Source organism: Aulostomus chinensis, chromosome 14 (genome assembly GCF_037954235.1).
Source record: "Aulostomus chinensis isolate RoL2024-O1b breed Wild chromosome 14, RoL_Achi_v1.0, whole genome shotgun sequence".
Lineage (NCBI taxonomy): Eukaryota > Metazoa > Chordata > Actinopteri > Syngnathiformes > Aulostomidae > Aulostomus > Aulostomus chinensis.
Window position 1 is genome coordinate 25,436,721 of NC_141333.1, and position 17,392 is coordinate 25,454,112.

The 17,392-nt window shown below is 40.5% G+C and overlaps 1 protein-coding gene across 4 annotated transcripts in view; it reads right to left on the reverse strand.

Annotated features, from left to right (window-relative positions):
* Window positions 1-14,768, reverse strand: part of farp2 (FERM, RhoGEF and pleckstrin domain protein 2) — a 32,228-nt gene extending 17,460 nt beyond the window's left edge. Inside the window, exons 1-8 of one of the 4 annotated variants that reach the window (XM_086225107.1) lie at window positions 14,651-14,768; window positions 14,319-14,533; window positions 13,494-13,725; window positions 4,250-4,354; window positions 3,697-3,739; window positions 3,533-3,611; window positions 3,079-3,176; window positions 2,414-2,528 (exon numbers count right to left, since the gene is read on the reverse strand). In XM_086225107.1, the coding sequence (XP_086081233.1) occupies window positions 2,414-2,528; window positions 3,079-3,176; window positions 3,533-3,611; window positions 3,697-3,739; window positions 4,250-4,354; window positions 13,494-13,694 (641 nt within the window). In that variant the 5' untranslated portion in view covers window positions 13,695-13,725; window positions 14,319-14,533; window positions 14,651-14,768. Of the gene's footprint in view, window positions 1-2,413; window positions 2,529-3,078; window positions 3,177-3,532; window positions 3,612-3,696; window positions 3,740-4,249; window positions 4,355-13,493; window positions 13,726-14,318 lie in introns of all 4 variants that reach the window. The other 3 variants (XM_086225109.1, XM_086225111.1, XM_086225108.1) reach the window with 3 other exon arrangements.
* Window positions 14,769-17,392: the final 2,624 nt, after the last annotated feature.

Below are 17,392 nucleotides of genomic sequence, written 5' to 3' on the forward strand. Positions count from 1 at the left end.
GACACATTAAAACTCATGAGTGATGACTTCTTCATGGCATTTTCGCATTCTGTTTGATACCCATCTCCAAAAAAAAAAAAAAAAAGAGGAATTCAGCAAAAATGTATCTTAATGTAAACGTTACAAATAAAGATGATGGAGTTCTCCAGGGCTTGAGCCCTTCCCATTTAGCAACCAAATTTGACCAGACTCTCTCTTCAAATGACCAGTCTATGACAGACTAGGTGTCAGGCCCCTAAGCTTAATACAGACAAAAACAAACCTCAAAATCAGAAATGAGTCTACAGTTAAACATCCCAATAACTCACTCTCACACCATTAATCAAACACTGCTCCTGGCTTGCCAGTCAAACAACGTGTCACAGCACCCAAAATCCATCAATGTAAGTATGATGATAAAAGCCTTTAAAAATCAATAATCCAATATGGCTGACAGAGGAAATTAACAACAGCAACAAACAGGACTAAGCTTCCTGAAAATGAGCTAAGGTTCAAAGAATCCAATGAGACAGTTCTTGAGTTCAAGTGCAGTCACAAGCGGCAGCAACAGATGCAACCGTGACAGTGGCAACCCGGTGGCATTTCATAAGGCTCTTCTATTAAAAAAGTTACACTTGTCCTGAGATGAAGTTCTTCAAATCCAAAACCAAGCATTCAGAAGGAGTACACAAATGTTAAAACTATGTGGTGCAAGATGTCTTCTTCTTCACTGGAGCAGCCACTTTCAGTGAATGGACACCTGCAGCAACAAGTCCAAGTAGTATAATGGACCACTCCAAACTGGAGAAGTGACAAATCACTTGAGTACATGCAGTAACCTCAGCTTTGACTGGAAGAGAAAAACATTCAACTTTCACTAGATCAATGTTAGCGTCAAAATCTGCTCAGGCATCATCCTGCACAGGCGAGCGCTGTGATTCTACTGCGAGAATATACAGAGCACAAAGGGGAGGGCAAACACAACTTGAAGCGTTGAGTAGTGTATAGTATCAGTATTCACAGTAATCACACTGTAGTTAATAGTGTGGAACCTTGGGGTTTAAATGCTTCTTTTGTTTTGATTAAACCCATGTAATTTAACACAGCAGGACTGTACCACCATGTATACGCCAGGTAGGGCCATCTTAAATGTCTTAACTGCGAGGATTTGAGACATAATCTAAAACCATGTGATTACAACCAAACAGAATGTTAGGAAGACATATCCATCCAATCATCACCACATTCTAATTTTGTTCATCCGTTAAGCGTGAAATCTCCTTATGGCCCTCCCCTGCCCCACTGGCCTTCTGGCTAATAGACTGGCCAGAGTAGGGGATTAGGTCAGGGAACTCACTGCTTGCGCTTCCACACAGGCAACTGAGGGAAGAGATTAGCAAAGATCTTTAGAGCAGACGAACACACGGCGTTGAAAAGAACCCCTATTGGCCATGGGAGAGCACTGTGCTAACATGGAGGCTGCTGGTGGGAAAAGTGCAATGAGTGGTTTTGTGCATCTCTGTACTCTTAAATGAAGCAAGCAACCCCCCTCATTATGGTTGTCACACACACACACACACACACACACACAATTACATATGTATATTTGTTCAGCTATCTTTGTGAGGACATAAATGCCTAACTCCAAACCTAACTATTAACTTAAGCTGATCTTTTTTTTTTTTTTTTAATAATTTGAGGTTTTCCCTAACCTTTTCTAAAGTGATATTCCAATATTCCAATCCATTGATGGAAACACGACAACAGACAGCAAATACACAAGCGCACCACGCTCACCGATTTTCTGCTTTTATTTAGGTCTAAGGAACAAGAAAAAGCAGTAAGACTCAACGGGCAAGGTTCTTACACACATATCTATTAAAAGCTACTGCTTTAACTGAAACTGAATGGATATGAAATGAATATGAATGGATATGAAATGAACTTCATATATGTTGATATCTGTGTGATCATATGTGTCACATTTTCCAGGGAAGTGCATAATTATTCACCTCTTACAACAGTTAAGGTTGCTTCTTACTTTTCTACAGTGGTTGGGACTTTCAGAAATAGCATTCTTCTTTTCACTGAATCCTCACAGCAGTAGTATAATATATAATATTTAAGCTACCCAAACCTTAACTGTCTTTTTTCTCCTTTCTGCCTTCAAAGGTCCAGGTTGGAGGTACTCCTATTTAAGCCTTATTGATACAACAAACACATGAGATTCCCTCTTCTTATAAAGAAGCTTTTCGTTTTTTTTTTTTTTTTTGCCATTTAATCTTTTGCTTGGCTTTATCTTTTTTATTTCAAGTTTTAGCAAGAAATGTCACGTGGTAAGGATGAGAAACTACAAGAAAAGATTCATGCACATCTGTAGACTACTGCAATACAAACAAAAGATGCGTCAGACAGAGCGGTAGGAACAACTCACAGGTGCCTGCGGTGGAGCTCAATGATTGCCTCTTGCACTTTCTCTTGATAAGGCAACAGCTTGTTCATTCTCAGGAAGTCACGGTCTGCTGTGTCATCATAGTCGCCAATCTCCGCTATGACAGATGGGAAAATCACTTTCGATTTGTACATTGAAATAAACTTAAATGTAGAGAAGCTTATTCTCTTAGGAAAAAAAAAAAAAAAACAGCCTTTGCTTGTGCAATGAAAAAAGTCAAAAACCTGCAGTTTGTGTGGGCGCTTTTTAGTCAAACTGTGCACTGATGACTCAGTCATTTATCAAGATCTCAGTGAGGTAAAAGGACTTGCTGCACTGGTAGATAATTTTAATTACAATACCCCAAAACAAAAATATCAAGTGTACATAAGTATGAGGACTTTTTATTGAGGTGACTTGCGTGCAGGGGTTGCAGGCTGAGGTGTTTTATTTTGTTACAGAAGGAGTTGAAACTTGGAAATTAATTTTCTTGCCATTCAGTCAAAACGCGTGTATTTGTGCTGACTGAAAGAAGCCACTTAACACTTGATGTCCCAACAGCTACTGCAGGATTAATGGCACAATTAATCTGGTGCAATATGAGAAAGACAAACGTGTAAAATAACGGACAATCAACTACTTTTAATAAAACATCATCATCAACCTACATTGGACGAGGTGAGAGGCAAGCAAGGCTCCGGTATTTTCTGTGCAGATCAAGCGCCCCTCAATCAGATCTCTTTTCACCTGCAGGGAGAATAAGTACCTATAAAACAAAGACAGGGGCTTAGTGTCCATCTGATCTTGAGGAGTAAATAACCACAAACCTATCTTATCAGGGATTATTCTCAGCGTCTTCATCAAAGTTAAATGTGTAAATGCACAATTCTGTTTGTTTACGTAAACAAGACGAATTTTGTTTGTTTAGTTCACCAAAGTGAACCTTGATATAAATTACAGCTCGCTGCTGAGCATTCATTGACTTCAACATGTTCACGTGGCACACAACAAAGACCTGAGATCTTTCGATCCTGAGGGACAAACCAGTGTGTTTTCAAAAAGCTCCACAGCTCAGTTATGACATGAATGTAATATATCCTTGAGGAAATGACAGCGACTGACCGAGTGTACTCTTCCTGCAGTTGACCTGGGTCTGGAGGGAAGAATTTCACTGACAGCCTAAATAATGTATTTGCTGGTCCTAAAAACAAAACAAAACAAAAAAAACATGAAAACAGATGATGAGCCACCATCCATCCAATGGCTGTGGTAATGTTTTAACTTACGTCTAACTTGTCTCACAATGAGTTTCGTGGGTTCCAGCCAAACCTGAAGATAAAGAAATCGTATGAGCCCTTTGTTTTTGCAATATCTCACAGGTAATGACAGTTCAATCTTAAGTATTCTGTCTGAGAAAAGGAGGCAGATTTTTTTTTTCATTTTTAATGTCTTTTGCTTTACAAAAAACAACATCAAAAAAACAACAACTTCTTGGTGGTCTTGACTTCCACATGTTTCAGCAAGAATAAAACAATGGAAAGTCTGACATTTGTATATGGGCACTTGTGCAAGGCAAGTTAAAAATATTCCCAGATTATATACCACAGAAGTCCAGTAAAAACAACAACCTTACTGCTGCCCTGCAGTAACAAGCACAAGTGGAGCAATAACTCAAGTCTTGTTGTCACCAGGCTGTGACCTTTCAACTTTTGAAACACTGTTTGCCTTTGCTGGTTAGTTTGTAACTAACATGGGTGATTGAGTTGCTTGGGAGTTCCTGGATATTCAATGAGTGCGTTTCAAAATGGAAACAAAATCCACAGTTGACAGTGTACGTACCCAGTTCATCTGCATGTTTTGAAACTCCAGGCCAAAGTAATCGCTCTCTATGAGGTTACCTCTCAGAAAAACGTCAGAGAGGAGGGCCTGCCCAAAAGCTTTTGGCTAAAAGAAAGACAGAACACAGGGAAACTGAATATTAAGTTGGCATTGTTTTTATCATTCTTTTAAAAAGGACAATTCACACTAAAAAACACAAGTGATCAATCCTGTAAAACACATTTTTGCCCAAGCTGAAATGACAAAGGCTGTTCATTCTTTTCAGGTTTCTCCAATCTGGATTACAAAATAAACTACAAAAATGATGTCCTACTTTACTGTTATCTGGCCCAGCACAGTGCAGCTAAAGCACGAGCAGGAAATCTGTTGAAGTTTACCTTCAACGCTCTGGGGTTTGTTTTCACTAAACGAAGAACTAATTACTATGTACTAAGCACACACTGCACTTGAGGTTTGGAGTCTTAGCCTGAGACTTTTTGAGAAAATTATAGCTTCAAACATCTGGTTGTAATGTAAAATAGTATTTTTAAAAGCCTTATAAAAAGAATTGCTTTGCACTGACAACGTCAAGCATTACAGCTCACAGAGCAACAGGACTGACTGAAGTATGCCTTTCATTGCTTCAATAACATCATGTGTTCTGCATTCAGAAAATCTATAAATTGCAGGTGAAAGCTACCAACACAGCATCCATAAATGTAGGAATCCGTTGTAAAATACCATCTTTTCCATGAAGTTACCGTGTCTGATTAAAGCCGGCCTCAAAGCAGAGAACAAAATCTGGTGTGTTGAAATACTTTCTCTGGGTTGTCTTTGAATGCAGTCCAAACATACCATCCAGACAGCATCAAGTATTCACAAAGAATCTGCAGCCAAATGTAAGGAACTGTGAGGTGTTTTGTCTCCGTTTACATCATTCCATGGGAGTCAGAGACTGCAATGTTCACAAAGACTCAATGTAATCATTCTCTGAGCTCTAAGCAGACAGAGCCAAAGTGTGAGGCACCTTGTCAACAAAGTTATCAGAGCAAAAGCTAATTTTTCCTGCAAGATCAGAACAGCTCTTCCTCAGAGTAATCTTGTTTTTTTAAGGTTTCCCATGAAGGTTCACAATGTCCTCCTCCAGACTTCATTGTCCAACTTACAACCAGCATGCATGAACACTCAATTGAGGTGTTATAAAATAATGTGGGGGGTCCATTTTCAGATGTTTAAAATTCCACTCTGATATATATATATATATATAATATAAAAATATATACTGTATCTATATCTATATATAGATATATAGATATAGATATATGTATTGCAGAGGAATAATCTGATTGATTTAGACATGGAATTTACTTCACATGACCATTTGCTTAAAAGGTCATTTAGGTCTGAATGAAAAAGTGATGGGGTGACCTGACCGATGAGAAAACCAGAGGCCAACGGCAGATCAAATTAACAGTAAACTGATTTGTTTCCTGTCATGGATGTAATGTTTTCGCGGCAGTGTGTCTTTCTCTCTGTGACTAGGATTATGCAAAACCTCCCAGGACAAATTCAAGAAACTTTGGGGACAAGCGTTGCTCCTACAGTAGCAGTAGCAACATACTGTATGCTGCAATGAATTGCACTGGATCATTGCTATGCAACTCTCTATGCTCATTGCATCTCTCTGCCTTTAACAAACATTGTCCCTTCCATCCATAGGTCATATTGCGATTTTGATTAAATTTCAGTATGCTTGAAACCCATACACAAATTGCATGTCTACATGGACCTTGGGGGGACTATGCACTCTTAAGAGTACATTTCTAGTTTCCCACTGCAGTCATGATGAATCTACTACGTACTGGTGTATCTTTGGATGCTCCTCCTGTGTGCTACTAATGAACCCTCTACAGGAATTTCAAACTGCAGTCAGTTTACACAGTAAAATTTAAAAGTACTGCTTTTTCTTCCACAATTTGAGGGAGGTGCAGAAATTGTCATTAGGATGCATTTTCTGCAACAAGAAGAAGGCAAACCACTCCACATTGTTCCTGTTCTCCTGTATGAACACAAAGTTTATGTCGTGTAGTGGCTTGACATCTGCCTCATTTCATATCCACCATTATTTTCCCCTGGAATGTCACAACAAGGAAGACTTGATCTGATGTTCCCTCATGCACAGCACTCTTACTACAGATGAGTCTGCTTTCTGTGTTTGCTCTTCCAAAGAGCCAGACATGGGAGGGACTACAATGTGAAAAAGAAAACAAAAAAACAAGACAAGGCAAGCCTAGTTAAGGTCAGATGCGGATATGTGCGGATGAGTAATGTACAGCAACATCTGTGTATTATATGTTTAATACAACAGCACTGTTTGTGTGCAGCTTGAGTTGACACTACTGATCCCTTTGAATACCCCAGTAAATGACAGGGGAAACTGTGAGTGATGAAATTAAATTGAAATACATGTTTTTACATTGCACAGAAATTAACGACATGATACACGTTCATGTTACAAACCAGTGAAAACAGTGAATAAAAGTTATTTTATTAACTCCAAGAAAAAAAATACCATTTAACACAAGAGAGTGGGTGAGAGGGTGTTTTGCTGGGTGGCAACTGCAGTAACATAATGGTAATCGTGCATAATTGGCCTGTTACATTCCGGCTTAATAAGGCAAATTTAGCATTCATTATTCCGGTAATTGGGCGAGGACTGTGCTCAATTTGTTTTGATATTTAATCTGTGGTGCTTTTATCACGATGATGCTCACAATTTGCTATTCATGCATTAGGCTGTTGGCCATCAACAGCGCGCTTAAGAGGGCTCATGGCTGCTTGTGAGTGCCGGGGCTTGCTAGTTAGCTCACAGGAGCTCACATATCTGACGACTACAGACTGAAACGAGACTTCCTTGAAATCACTCTTGGCACAGAGATTCCTAGCATGCTATATCAGCTTCCAACTCTTGTTCAGTAAGTTATGACAGTCGGTGCTCACAATCCCAGTCGAGAAAAACCATAGGCAGGGCTGTGAAGCACTTTGCCAAATCATCCTGGACTCTACCACTAACACAGAGACAGCCAGTCATTCAGTCAGTAAGTCCCTGACATATTCATAAGGCAAAAGAAAAAAGAGAAAGAAAAAGCTAATGAGAAACTACAACTCAGACCAACAAGGACTATGGGAAATTCGATGGGGGATGAGTCCGGATTTTTTTTTTTATTATTAAATTAAAACATAATACACCAATTAACAAGATCAAAAGTTTTCCAATATTTTATTTGGGATGCAATACCCACACATACTACAGAAGAGCGTCTTCACCTTCTACACAGAGGTATCACATTCCCTGGCTCACTGCAAGCACCACTATCACAACTCAGAGGTGCCATTCAAGTAAGTGTGCCATTTCACGCGCTGCGACCTGAAAAGCACATCTGGTATTTTAATTTCCAGCAAATCTGTGATGTGACACTGAGATCACGCGCAGGCGGTTCACACCCAACTTGTGGTATGGACTATCTCTGAGCTCCAACATTAAGGCAGGTCAGTGGGTCACCCAATCAAATCAAGTTCAGAAAGCAGCAGGGATTATGACAAACAGATGTTACGCTGGGAGACAAATCATCCAGTGTGTGCTCTCCATATAGGAGTAGCATTCTGATAAGTGGGAGGACTGTGCTTCTCATGCACAGAGACAGAAGAAGAAAGCAGACAAAGACACAGGTGTAACCCAAATATCCTCCAGCCTCACTCAAATCCAGGGCGTGGGTGAACCCTGCATTACAGGTTAAGCATGATTCAACCGAACTGCAGTAGATACTCCAATGAATGGCAGTGGGCTCCTGCGTGTGGGCATGCACAGGTGTGTTTGGGTGTGTAGTTGGCACAGTGCGATTGTTAAGATCGTCAGACTTCCAGCTGATTAACATTTTTAAGCTCTGCACATCAGTTGCCACTTTCGCAATAATATGAGATTACATTTCAAAATTCAACAGCCTCTTTAATAACCGTCTTTTTTTCAAATAATACAGTGAGAATTTCTTCTCTCTATCTGGCTAAGGGACAAATCTGTGAACAGTTGGCAGATAAATACACGTGGTGATCTGGATCACATGCTCGTGTGCCTTGTGCTCAGGTCACCTGGGTAACCCAGATATTTTCTAGCCTCAGGTTAAAGAGTTAAAAAAACCCTGATGGGTGGGACTTCCTTGTATGGCAACCTGTTACACAGTTGGATTACATGCATATTTACTATCAAACTCTGGTTATAGCTCATTTGGTACACTAAATCCCAGTACAGGTAAGTAGAAGGAAAGAATCAAATAATTAACAGGCGTATGTCCACATCTAGAAATGGCCAGACCCTTTAAAGCTGGTGGCAATCAAGATTCCTTCCAATTCACCTTTGAGTCACATACCAAACAAGTCAAACAGCTGACTTAAATTCCAAGACTATTCAAGAAAAACAGACAATCCCTTAATCTGAAACAGCATGAAGTTTGTCTGCCCAATAAAGTGTTTTCATATTAGCATCTGCTGTGATGGCGTTGTTCAACTTCAGAGGAAAATACCACAACCGGATCTAGACAAGATGTGAGCCACTTGGCCAACAGGAGGCCAAGTGCAGTGTCTACGTGCCTGGGTAGATGGATTTCTGAACCACACTTCCTGCCTATGTTAGTCTAACTTCAAAATGTAAAATTTCAGTCACAGGAGTGTTTGTCTCTGTTGGACTAACATAAAATTATTGACATTTTTCTATCATGTGAAGATACTGACAATGACACAAAAATCTTAACAGTTACACAAGCAGATCTGACTTGAACAATTTCTTAGCTTTGCCATTAAATTATAATTTAGAGAAACGGGAGTGCACGCAAGAAGTAGGTTCCTAGTTTAGCTTCATCAACACATCCACATTTGTCAGCCTTGGTGGTTATGCTTGGATGTCTGTAAATTACATATAATTGCACATTTGTACGATCCAAAAACATTATGAGCCCATTACACAACTTTATCAAGATCTTGCAAGATGATAAAAACTTTTGAAAGCTAATGAATAAGCAATATCAATGCTTCTAAGGCTCTCCAAGCCTCACCATATATTTGATAAGGAAGGGGATCATGGTTATTTAATACTCAAATATTCACGAAATTCATGAAAACAAATACTGACTACTCCTGACTTGTTTTTACATCCTGTTTTTAGCACTGCTAGCACCTAGTGACGCTAAAGCCCTGGCAAAAGATTTGTGGTATGTTCAGTGACATTTTGGCTGTTTTATGGATGAAGGCCGAAAAGTACTTTCGAGAAGGACACAATGACAGCAGGGAAAACAGGAGAGGTTTCAGGAGCATGAGAGGCAAAATGGCTGTGCCCAACCACCGTGCTTGACTACAAGGGAGTTAATGTTTTTTACGAGGTGACAACATGATGAGACATGACAGGGTTGTTCTCAAGGAGACTAAAAGGGCGCGACAAAGCAGCAACATTAATGATATCAAACTGATATCTATTGACGACCGATAGCTATTGACAGAGCTGGGAAACAGACGAGGTAATACATTTCCTCTGTCCTACCCTCTGTGTACAGATTCAGTGTGTCTCGTCAGCTGAATTCAGAATAAAGCAATTTGCAGATACACATTGATCTGTTTCCATAGTAAGACAACAGCATAAGTAAGGTTATGAAATCATGACTAAACACAGCTTTCTAAGTAATGCTTCATGTTATGTTAACTAGCACTTGTTAGCTGATGCTACCTCTCAGAGCTGCTAAAACTTTGGGTTCAATGGCAACAACGTCGCCTTACAAAACCCTCAAACACACTGTGCTGGGACTCTGGCTGCATTCACGAGTAAAAAAGGACCCTCAGAGAGTGTGAGAAGCTATTGAGCATCTTCCTGAAGTGCTACTTAGATCTTTGTGGCTGATTTTTTTTTTTGGGGGGGGGGGGGTGTTATGAAGAACTGTATGTAAGAGTATCCAGTGACTGTAAAACAGCTCTTATGCAGTAAATGATGATCCCAACTACTTGAATTAGTTGTCAACAAAAACGTTTAAGACACATCATGCAATCCATGACTGAATTTTGTGACTTCTACAACGGGCCTGTGGATGAAATTCCTGGCCTAAACTTTTAGCACGGTGTGTCCCCTCCCCCAACCAGCCTGCTCAAACTTTGTACTAGCCATGCCTGCTCCCTCTGAGCTGCTCTTTTAACACCAGGGTTTGCCCCCCTCCCCTCCCCTCCCCTCCCCCCAACCCTCTTACTTGTCAACCTTGCTATTTATGTGCCTGTTTGCTAACACTAAAGCAGAGACAGGCCGTATTCCCTCCCACCATTGCCCCAGTCTGGACTGCGGTCTTCACACAGCTAGGTTCCACATCCCACCCTCAGCCTTTTAGTGAGCCTGGAGCTGGAAGTTAAGGCCAGCAAAAGGGCTGGCTGTGCTGCATAAAAGAAGCCTGTGTTTCCCTGCCCTGCTGGCCCTGCCTCCTTGTCTTGTCCAGAGACCACAAGGCTGAGCTTTCTCCTGTGCTGGAGGTGGGAGGGGCCTGGGGACAACAGCCATGAGGAAGACAAAAAAAAAAGTTTGCTGATGACGACCATGCCAGGTACCAGCAACAGATGAAGGGCAACAGATGAAAGCTCTGATCTGATTTGTCTGTTGTTGCTCCAAGCTAAAGAAATTATATGGCCATAAATCCATGTATTCTATCACACCATATGTTGAGCCTAGATTTATTGCTAGATATATAACATGCAATGATATACAGGTTTAAAACTTTCAAAGTATGAATAAGACAGGCTAAATTTTCATGAATGTGCATATAGGAACAGCGCTTCCAACACATTCTGCCTCAGAATGTGGTTCACTGCTTTGTACAGTGAGGGCAGCAGGCAATCACTGCCTGGACACAAACGTTCTACAAATTTGGTGAGATGGACAACTAAAATGCCACAGTGTGGGGAGGCAGTTGCTTGAAGGCCACAACCATTTCAAACATTCAACACTGCAATTTTGTACCTATTTTTGCATGCAGCATGCATGAGGAAAAACTACAGTTCCAATCCGTGGCAGCTGCTTCACTCATTTTTCTTCTCTAGAAATAGACTGATAATGATTTTGCACAAGTTATGCTCTGAGTTCAAATATAACAGATGTATTCAGCTCTGATGTCCATTTGTGCACAGAGATAAATACTATTCTCTAACCAGCCCACAGCTCTTCAGACTGAATGAATTGCAATATTAAGCCATGTGAGGCAGAGATGAACAACAGAGCCTCTCAGTGTCCATCTTGTTCCAGGCAAGCGACAGTCTGCTTGACAACAGGACTGCAGTCATTCCCCTTTTGCAGCCATGTATTTCCATCTGCCATGAGATTAAATGGAACTCTCAAGGCCAAGTCCAGTTGTCTGTCAACAGCTAGGACTGAATATCCTCCTAAAACTGACAAAAAAAACCCAACAACCCTGAAATGTATTATCCTCTAGACATCACATGGACCCACTACTTTCGTACAAATGATCTGTGTCTGTGTTTTATTAGCTTAAGACTTTGAGACAACATATGGTGTATAAGATTATGAAATGTCCGTCTCAGCAGTGGCCCCAAACTACATCTGTCAACCTTCCTGTAACTGAACCCATATTATTGTGGCTGTCCAAGGATTTAGGGCAGACTGGTAGTACACTAGACACATTAAAAATATCAACTGGCAAGAGCCAACAGATCCAGTTACATTACACTAAATTCAAACTCCATCAAGTGGTAAATGACTTGTTATTTTTTTCATTGTGGAGAGTTCACTTTGATAAACCCCCACAACTGAAAAGACAGGAAACTTGCTCTGATATATTGGCTTCCTAATTGCTTCCTATGTGCCTTCCGAATGACTCCTGTAGCAACTTGGCAAGCAAACACGGGAAAGCGCTCTATCAGCGTAGATCTAGTTTGTTCAAACCAACTGCCAACCTTTAAAAGACTAACTTCTCTCTAAAGAAATTACATTGAAAAAAAAGGGGGGGGGGGCACGATTACTGGTCATAGATTTCCTCATTTACTTTTGTTCTTATGATTTCAAAATGTTACATTTCATGTCAGCAGGGAGAACAGCGCTGCATGATTTATCAAATCTCAATCGCGATGTCAACCTGTGGAATTGTGCAATTGAAAATCTAGAGGTGAAAAGTTCAGCAGGCCCAGGGTTTGGTTTTTGGGTCACAGTTTCGGTGTGAGTCATTCTGATTTATGCATTAAGGAGAAGAAAAACCTCCCCAGAAAATGACATCAAAAATTGCAGAGACACTCAGTCTGAACTGAGTTTAATAGATAAACATAGCGGCTTCTTTGTTTTGTCATTTATTTCCATCGCTGCATTTGTGCCTGTACTTTAACCCTGTACTTTCTCAGCAAGGGCAGAGCTAATGAACCATCAGTACACGTGTGTACACAATAACTTGTTCACAAAAAAAAATTCCGCTTCACATGCATATTGATCCTTGGGTTGTGAATTTAAGAGTTTGCATTTGCATAAAAACCAAACACAAATCCCTGCAATTATCATTTTGACCAGAACTGCACACAAGTTGGAGAAAATGCAATGTTTGTATAATGTATATCTTTGTTATTGCTACTGACTTTAGTAAAAGAGGTTTTTTTTTCCATGCCTCATGTGAAGGTAAGAAAGTAACATTTAAAAATGATCAGAAATGAACTAGCTTTTTTCTTACTAAAAAAGAAAACAGACTCGTGGTACTTTTTGCAAATTATTTCACAATACTGTACACAATAATAGCAATATGACTTTTTCAACAATTCGTGCAGCACTTCTGGCTAATAATTCAACCCCGAGAGTTTATGTTCACAGCGAAGACGGACTTGAATCAGCTCCAGTTCATCAAGTGGCAAATGTAAACATGTTCAAGCTTCAGTTCTCGGTGTTTGTATTATTGAACTCTCTTATTGGATGATCCCTGAGAACAGAGGAGGAAATTAATACTGCTCTGGCCATGAGCAGAAGTCAAAGAGTGAGGAAACTAAAAAGCGTGTTGGTGAGTTAAACTGAGTTGCCCAAATAAGAAGCCTTAAGGAGGAAGGATTTCACCTCTAAAGCCAAGATGCAGCTGTCACTGACCCAAGCACGAACACGCAAGGTAATGTAGTGAGGTGTGTAACAGCAGACTTATCGCAAGGTAAATAACAGGATATGGAGGAAACACAATGAGGCTTTATTCAGGCAGTAACTCACATCTACGTCGAAGAACTCCTGAGAGTCGTCCAGCCCCTGCACACGGATCTGCAGCCCTCGCCCATGGCTTTTGCTCCCGCTGGCCATGATGCCACTGAGACTCTGGCCCGGTTCCAGAGTGCTGATTCCTGCATTGAACTGGGCTCCCAGCCTTGTGCCCGGGGTCTGCAGGACTCGGTATGAACCCTCTATCTCCCCCATTCCTGCAACTAGCAGCTCCCCCACCTCACTCCTGCAAATACAGGGAGAGGACATTAAGTTCAGAAAAAGTTCCAAGAAGCACTGATTTAAACTTTATCAGATAAAACGAAGTTGCCATGAAGTTTTCAATGCAATGGGCTGAATATCTGGCTCAATGTAGGCTTGTTTCTCTGTGCTCCAGTTGTTTGGGGCGGTTTCAGGACATTAGAAGCCCATTCATAATACATGAGAGGCAAAAAGTCGTGCGAAAAGTCACGGCTACTTTTCACCTCAGCTACGTGTGTTAAAGTGACCGTCCCTGTCCGCGAGGGCGACCTGACAATTAAATGGAAAGACGGCGTATCGAGTTTTATTGGCGTCAGTCGCCCATGGGCCTAACTGGGTCATTAGGACTTAAGTGATACGGTAACGATACATTTTTTTTACGGTGAGCAAACAAACTCAACGGCGACCTACAAAAAAAGTTTAAAGCGGTGTTTATTTATTTAGAGAAAGTGAGCTCGTGGGACTTAGCGGACCAAAGTAAAACTGGCGCTAAGCACGTTTATCTGCGAAATGTTCGGTTTACTCCAACAGCAAGCATGTGGCTGAACAAAAATAAAAAGTGTAGAATGAAACACTTACCGTAGGGCTTGTTTCGAAGCGAAATTCTAAAAGTTGCTAACATTGAAAGGGGCACTACTCCCGTCCATGGTCGTCGTGGTCCGTCCGAAGCGTTGCGCACCGACACTAGTTCGTCATTGGCTGAGGCGGTCCCTCTGCGGTCCGCCATTGGCTCCCAGGCGACATCTCGGATTGTACAGCAGCAGCCAAGATTTACCTTCCACCACTGAAATGAGCTTGGACAGATAGATAGAGGGATGGATGGATGGATGGAGTAGTAAACTTGTGCCCCTCAGAAGTAAAAATGTTTCGGGTCATTAAGGCCTCGTTGAAATTTTAAAAAGTGAAGCAACCTTTATTTAGAGTTTTGGTAGAATTTCCCCCGATATTCACTGTCCACACACTGCGCATTTGGAGACATAGTCCTCTCTACGCTCATGTACGCTTGACTAAAGCTGTCTTTCCCCTAAAGGCTTCGGCTTGAGTGTGGTTGTGTTTGCGCTTCTGCCCAAGGTTTTGCAGTTGTACTGAAAATGTGAGTGAAAGCAAAAGGCAGTCGTGGCGTTGTGAAGGAGCTCCCCCTGCTGTTTACTCGAAGAGAAAAATCCTGATATCAAGCCAATCATTCCCTGTGCAGGATCATACATAGACCCTTGAGGACATACAGGCTGTTAAAAGCCAATATTGCTCAGCATAAACATTCAAAACGTTTTCTTCAAGTTCAGAAGAGGTAACTGTTAAAAAATATTCATGTCCATTCTTGTTCACGATGTTACGTGAAACCACTGGGCAGAAAATTCTTAAATACTGAACACAACAAAATGACTTTGGTATGCGTGATTCTGAATATCACGAATCTGTGGCTTTACCATGTGACGCATCAAAGGGAAACTAGATTTAACCCTTAAAAATATTAAAAAATGGACAGATCATTTGACCTTTTGGATGCAATGTATTACTTCTAAGTGTTTTGTGACTATTACAAAAAAAAACCACAATATACTTTCAAGTGAATAAATGTATTTACTTTTTAAAATTTTTTTTAGCCATTAATTTTCACTTCAGGATAGCAATAATCATTAAAGCGTCGTCATATCGAGGGATCATTACCGCAAAGCACAAATATTTGATCTTCATAGACAAACGTACCCTGAAAAATAATAAGAAAAAAAAACCAAATGTGGTGCCACATCGCCATTACTAATTAATTACAGTTTATCATTAAATGCTTAAATTGTGTCTAACCAGCCTGTGTCCCTTCTATGTGAGCAAGAAAAATTCTTTAGATTGTCATTTTTATTATACTTTACCAAAAGTCTCGGCACCACTTTGAAAATGTTCTTGTTTTTGCCGTTGAGTCTGTAGGTTATCTTTTCCACTGAGACAATTTCTTTCAACCAATCTCTATCAGTTAGACTTTTTCCAATAAAGGACATCTTGCTTGCAGTTTCAAGAAGAGTTTTGTGGGTTTTTTTTTCTATGTATGAGACATCAGAATGCACTCCCAAATTAATTTCTTTTGGATCAAGCTGTTATCTTCAAGATAAGATCTCAGCAATAACATTGTTGATTTCCCCCAGAATTCCTTTATTTTAACAAAGTCCCGGGGACATCAGGGCCCTCCTGTCTTGACAACAGTTGATATATGTGTCTGGAATATTATCGCTAAACATGTGCAGTTGCACTGGAGTAACATGAGTCCACACAGTTGCAAGAATTTGTGTCTGGTACACAATTGTTAGGAGGTTTGAGTCGGATGAGAAAGTAGTATAAGCAACTATTTATAACAGCAGAGGAGAATGATACATGAAAACAGGCCTTTTAGGCTGTTTTGCAGTATGACAGTGACATACATGCCATTTCTGTGCATGATGAGCATGACAGAGCAGCAGAATTGTTGTTCCCCACTATCAGCATGGCATCGTTCCGAAAAAATCCATTCCAGATAAACTCTAGCTAATTATCCAATATATGTTTCCAGTCTGAGCGCATGATGCGGCTTCTGTTTGTTGTTTTCCTCTTCTCCTTCTTTTTAAATCTATGATTATTTTCATTATTTTAATAATCATTATTACATTACAGTCTTATTTGATGTGCGGATATAAAGCATGCATTGTCAAAAGAGGCCCCTGAACACAGAGGAGAATTACAAGATCTCAATCGATGGACCCATGTTGTCTTCAAAGAGGCGACTTAAACAATGTCCATGCTTGATGCAATTAGTCTGGTAGAGGTGGGGTTCAGTTCTAGTGGTTATCTTTGTTCTTGGACAGACACAGTCACATCAGCTGCATAGCCCTGAATAACCACCTGAGAGGGTTACGGATATTTACAATGTTTGCTCTTTTCTTTCACCGAGAGGCCTTTATGTGCCAGACAGGAAACAAGGGAGAGAGGGGTGTGACAAGAAGCAAAGGACCTTCAACCAGGATTTGAACTGGCGTCAGCTGCGTACGCGACGTGCGCGCTAACCACTCGACCACCTGAGCGAATCAATATTTCCAATGTTATACTCAAAAATACGAGGCTGTATTGTACATTTTTGTCAGTGTACGCTTATCAATACTTGGCATCTGTCCAGTAACTGCGCATCCTAATGCTGTGGGTACTTTCAAGACGTTTAAAAATATAAATATATTCAATGAACTTTTTCTGTAAACATACACATGCACATGCATACGCATACGTTCACTCTAACACACAAACAGGAATGAACAACAACACGTGCTCATGTGCTTGTGATGGGCTGCAGTGGCTCAGGTACGGACTGTACCAGTGATTCAATTGATACGTCTCTCCTGACACCAAACAACATTCAAGAATGTTTGGGGTTAAGATCGAGGACTTTTGTTTTTCATTATAAATCCTGAATTATCAGGGTGAGCCTTCAAAGGCAATGAACATTATAACTCATAATACAATTCAGCTGACTGTCCCCTGCATGTAAATGCATCCATCTTTCTAGTCTCATGGGTACAGTTGATAGCAGATTCTTGTCGACAATGTTAAACGTCTCTAGCCAAACTCAGGATAGCAAATAGATCAAATTAAATTATCAGGGCTTTTTTCTTTCTTGAACACGAGTTCACCCCTGC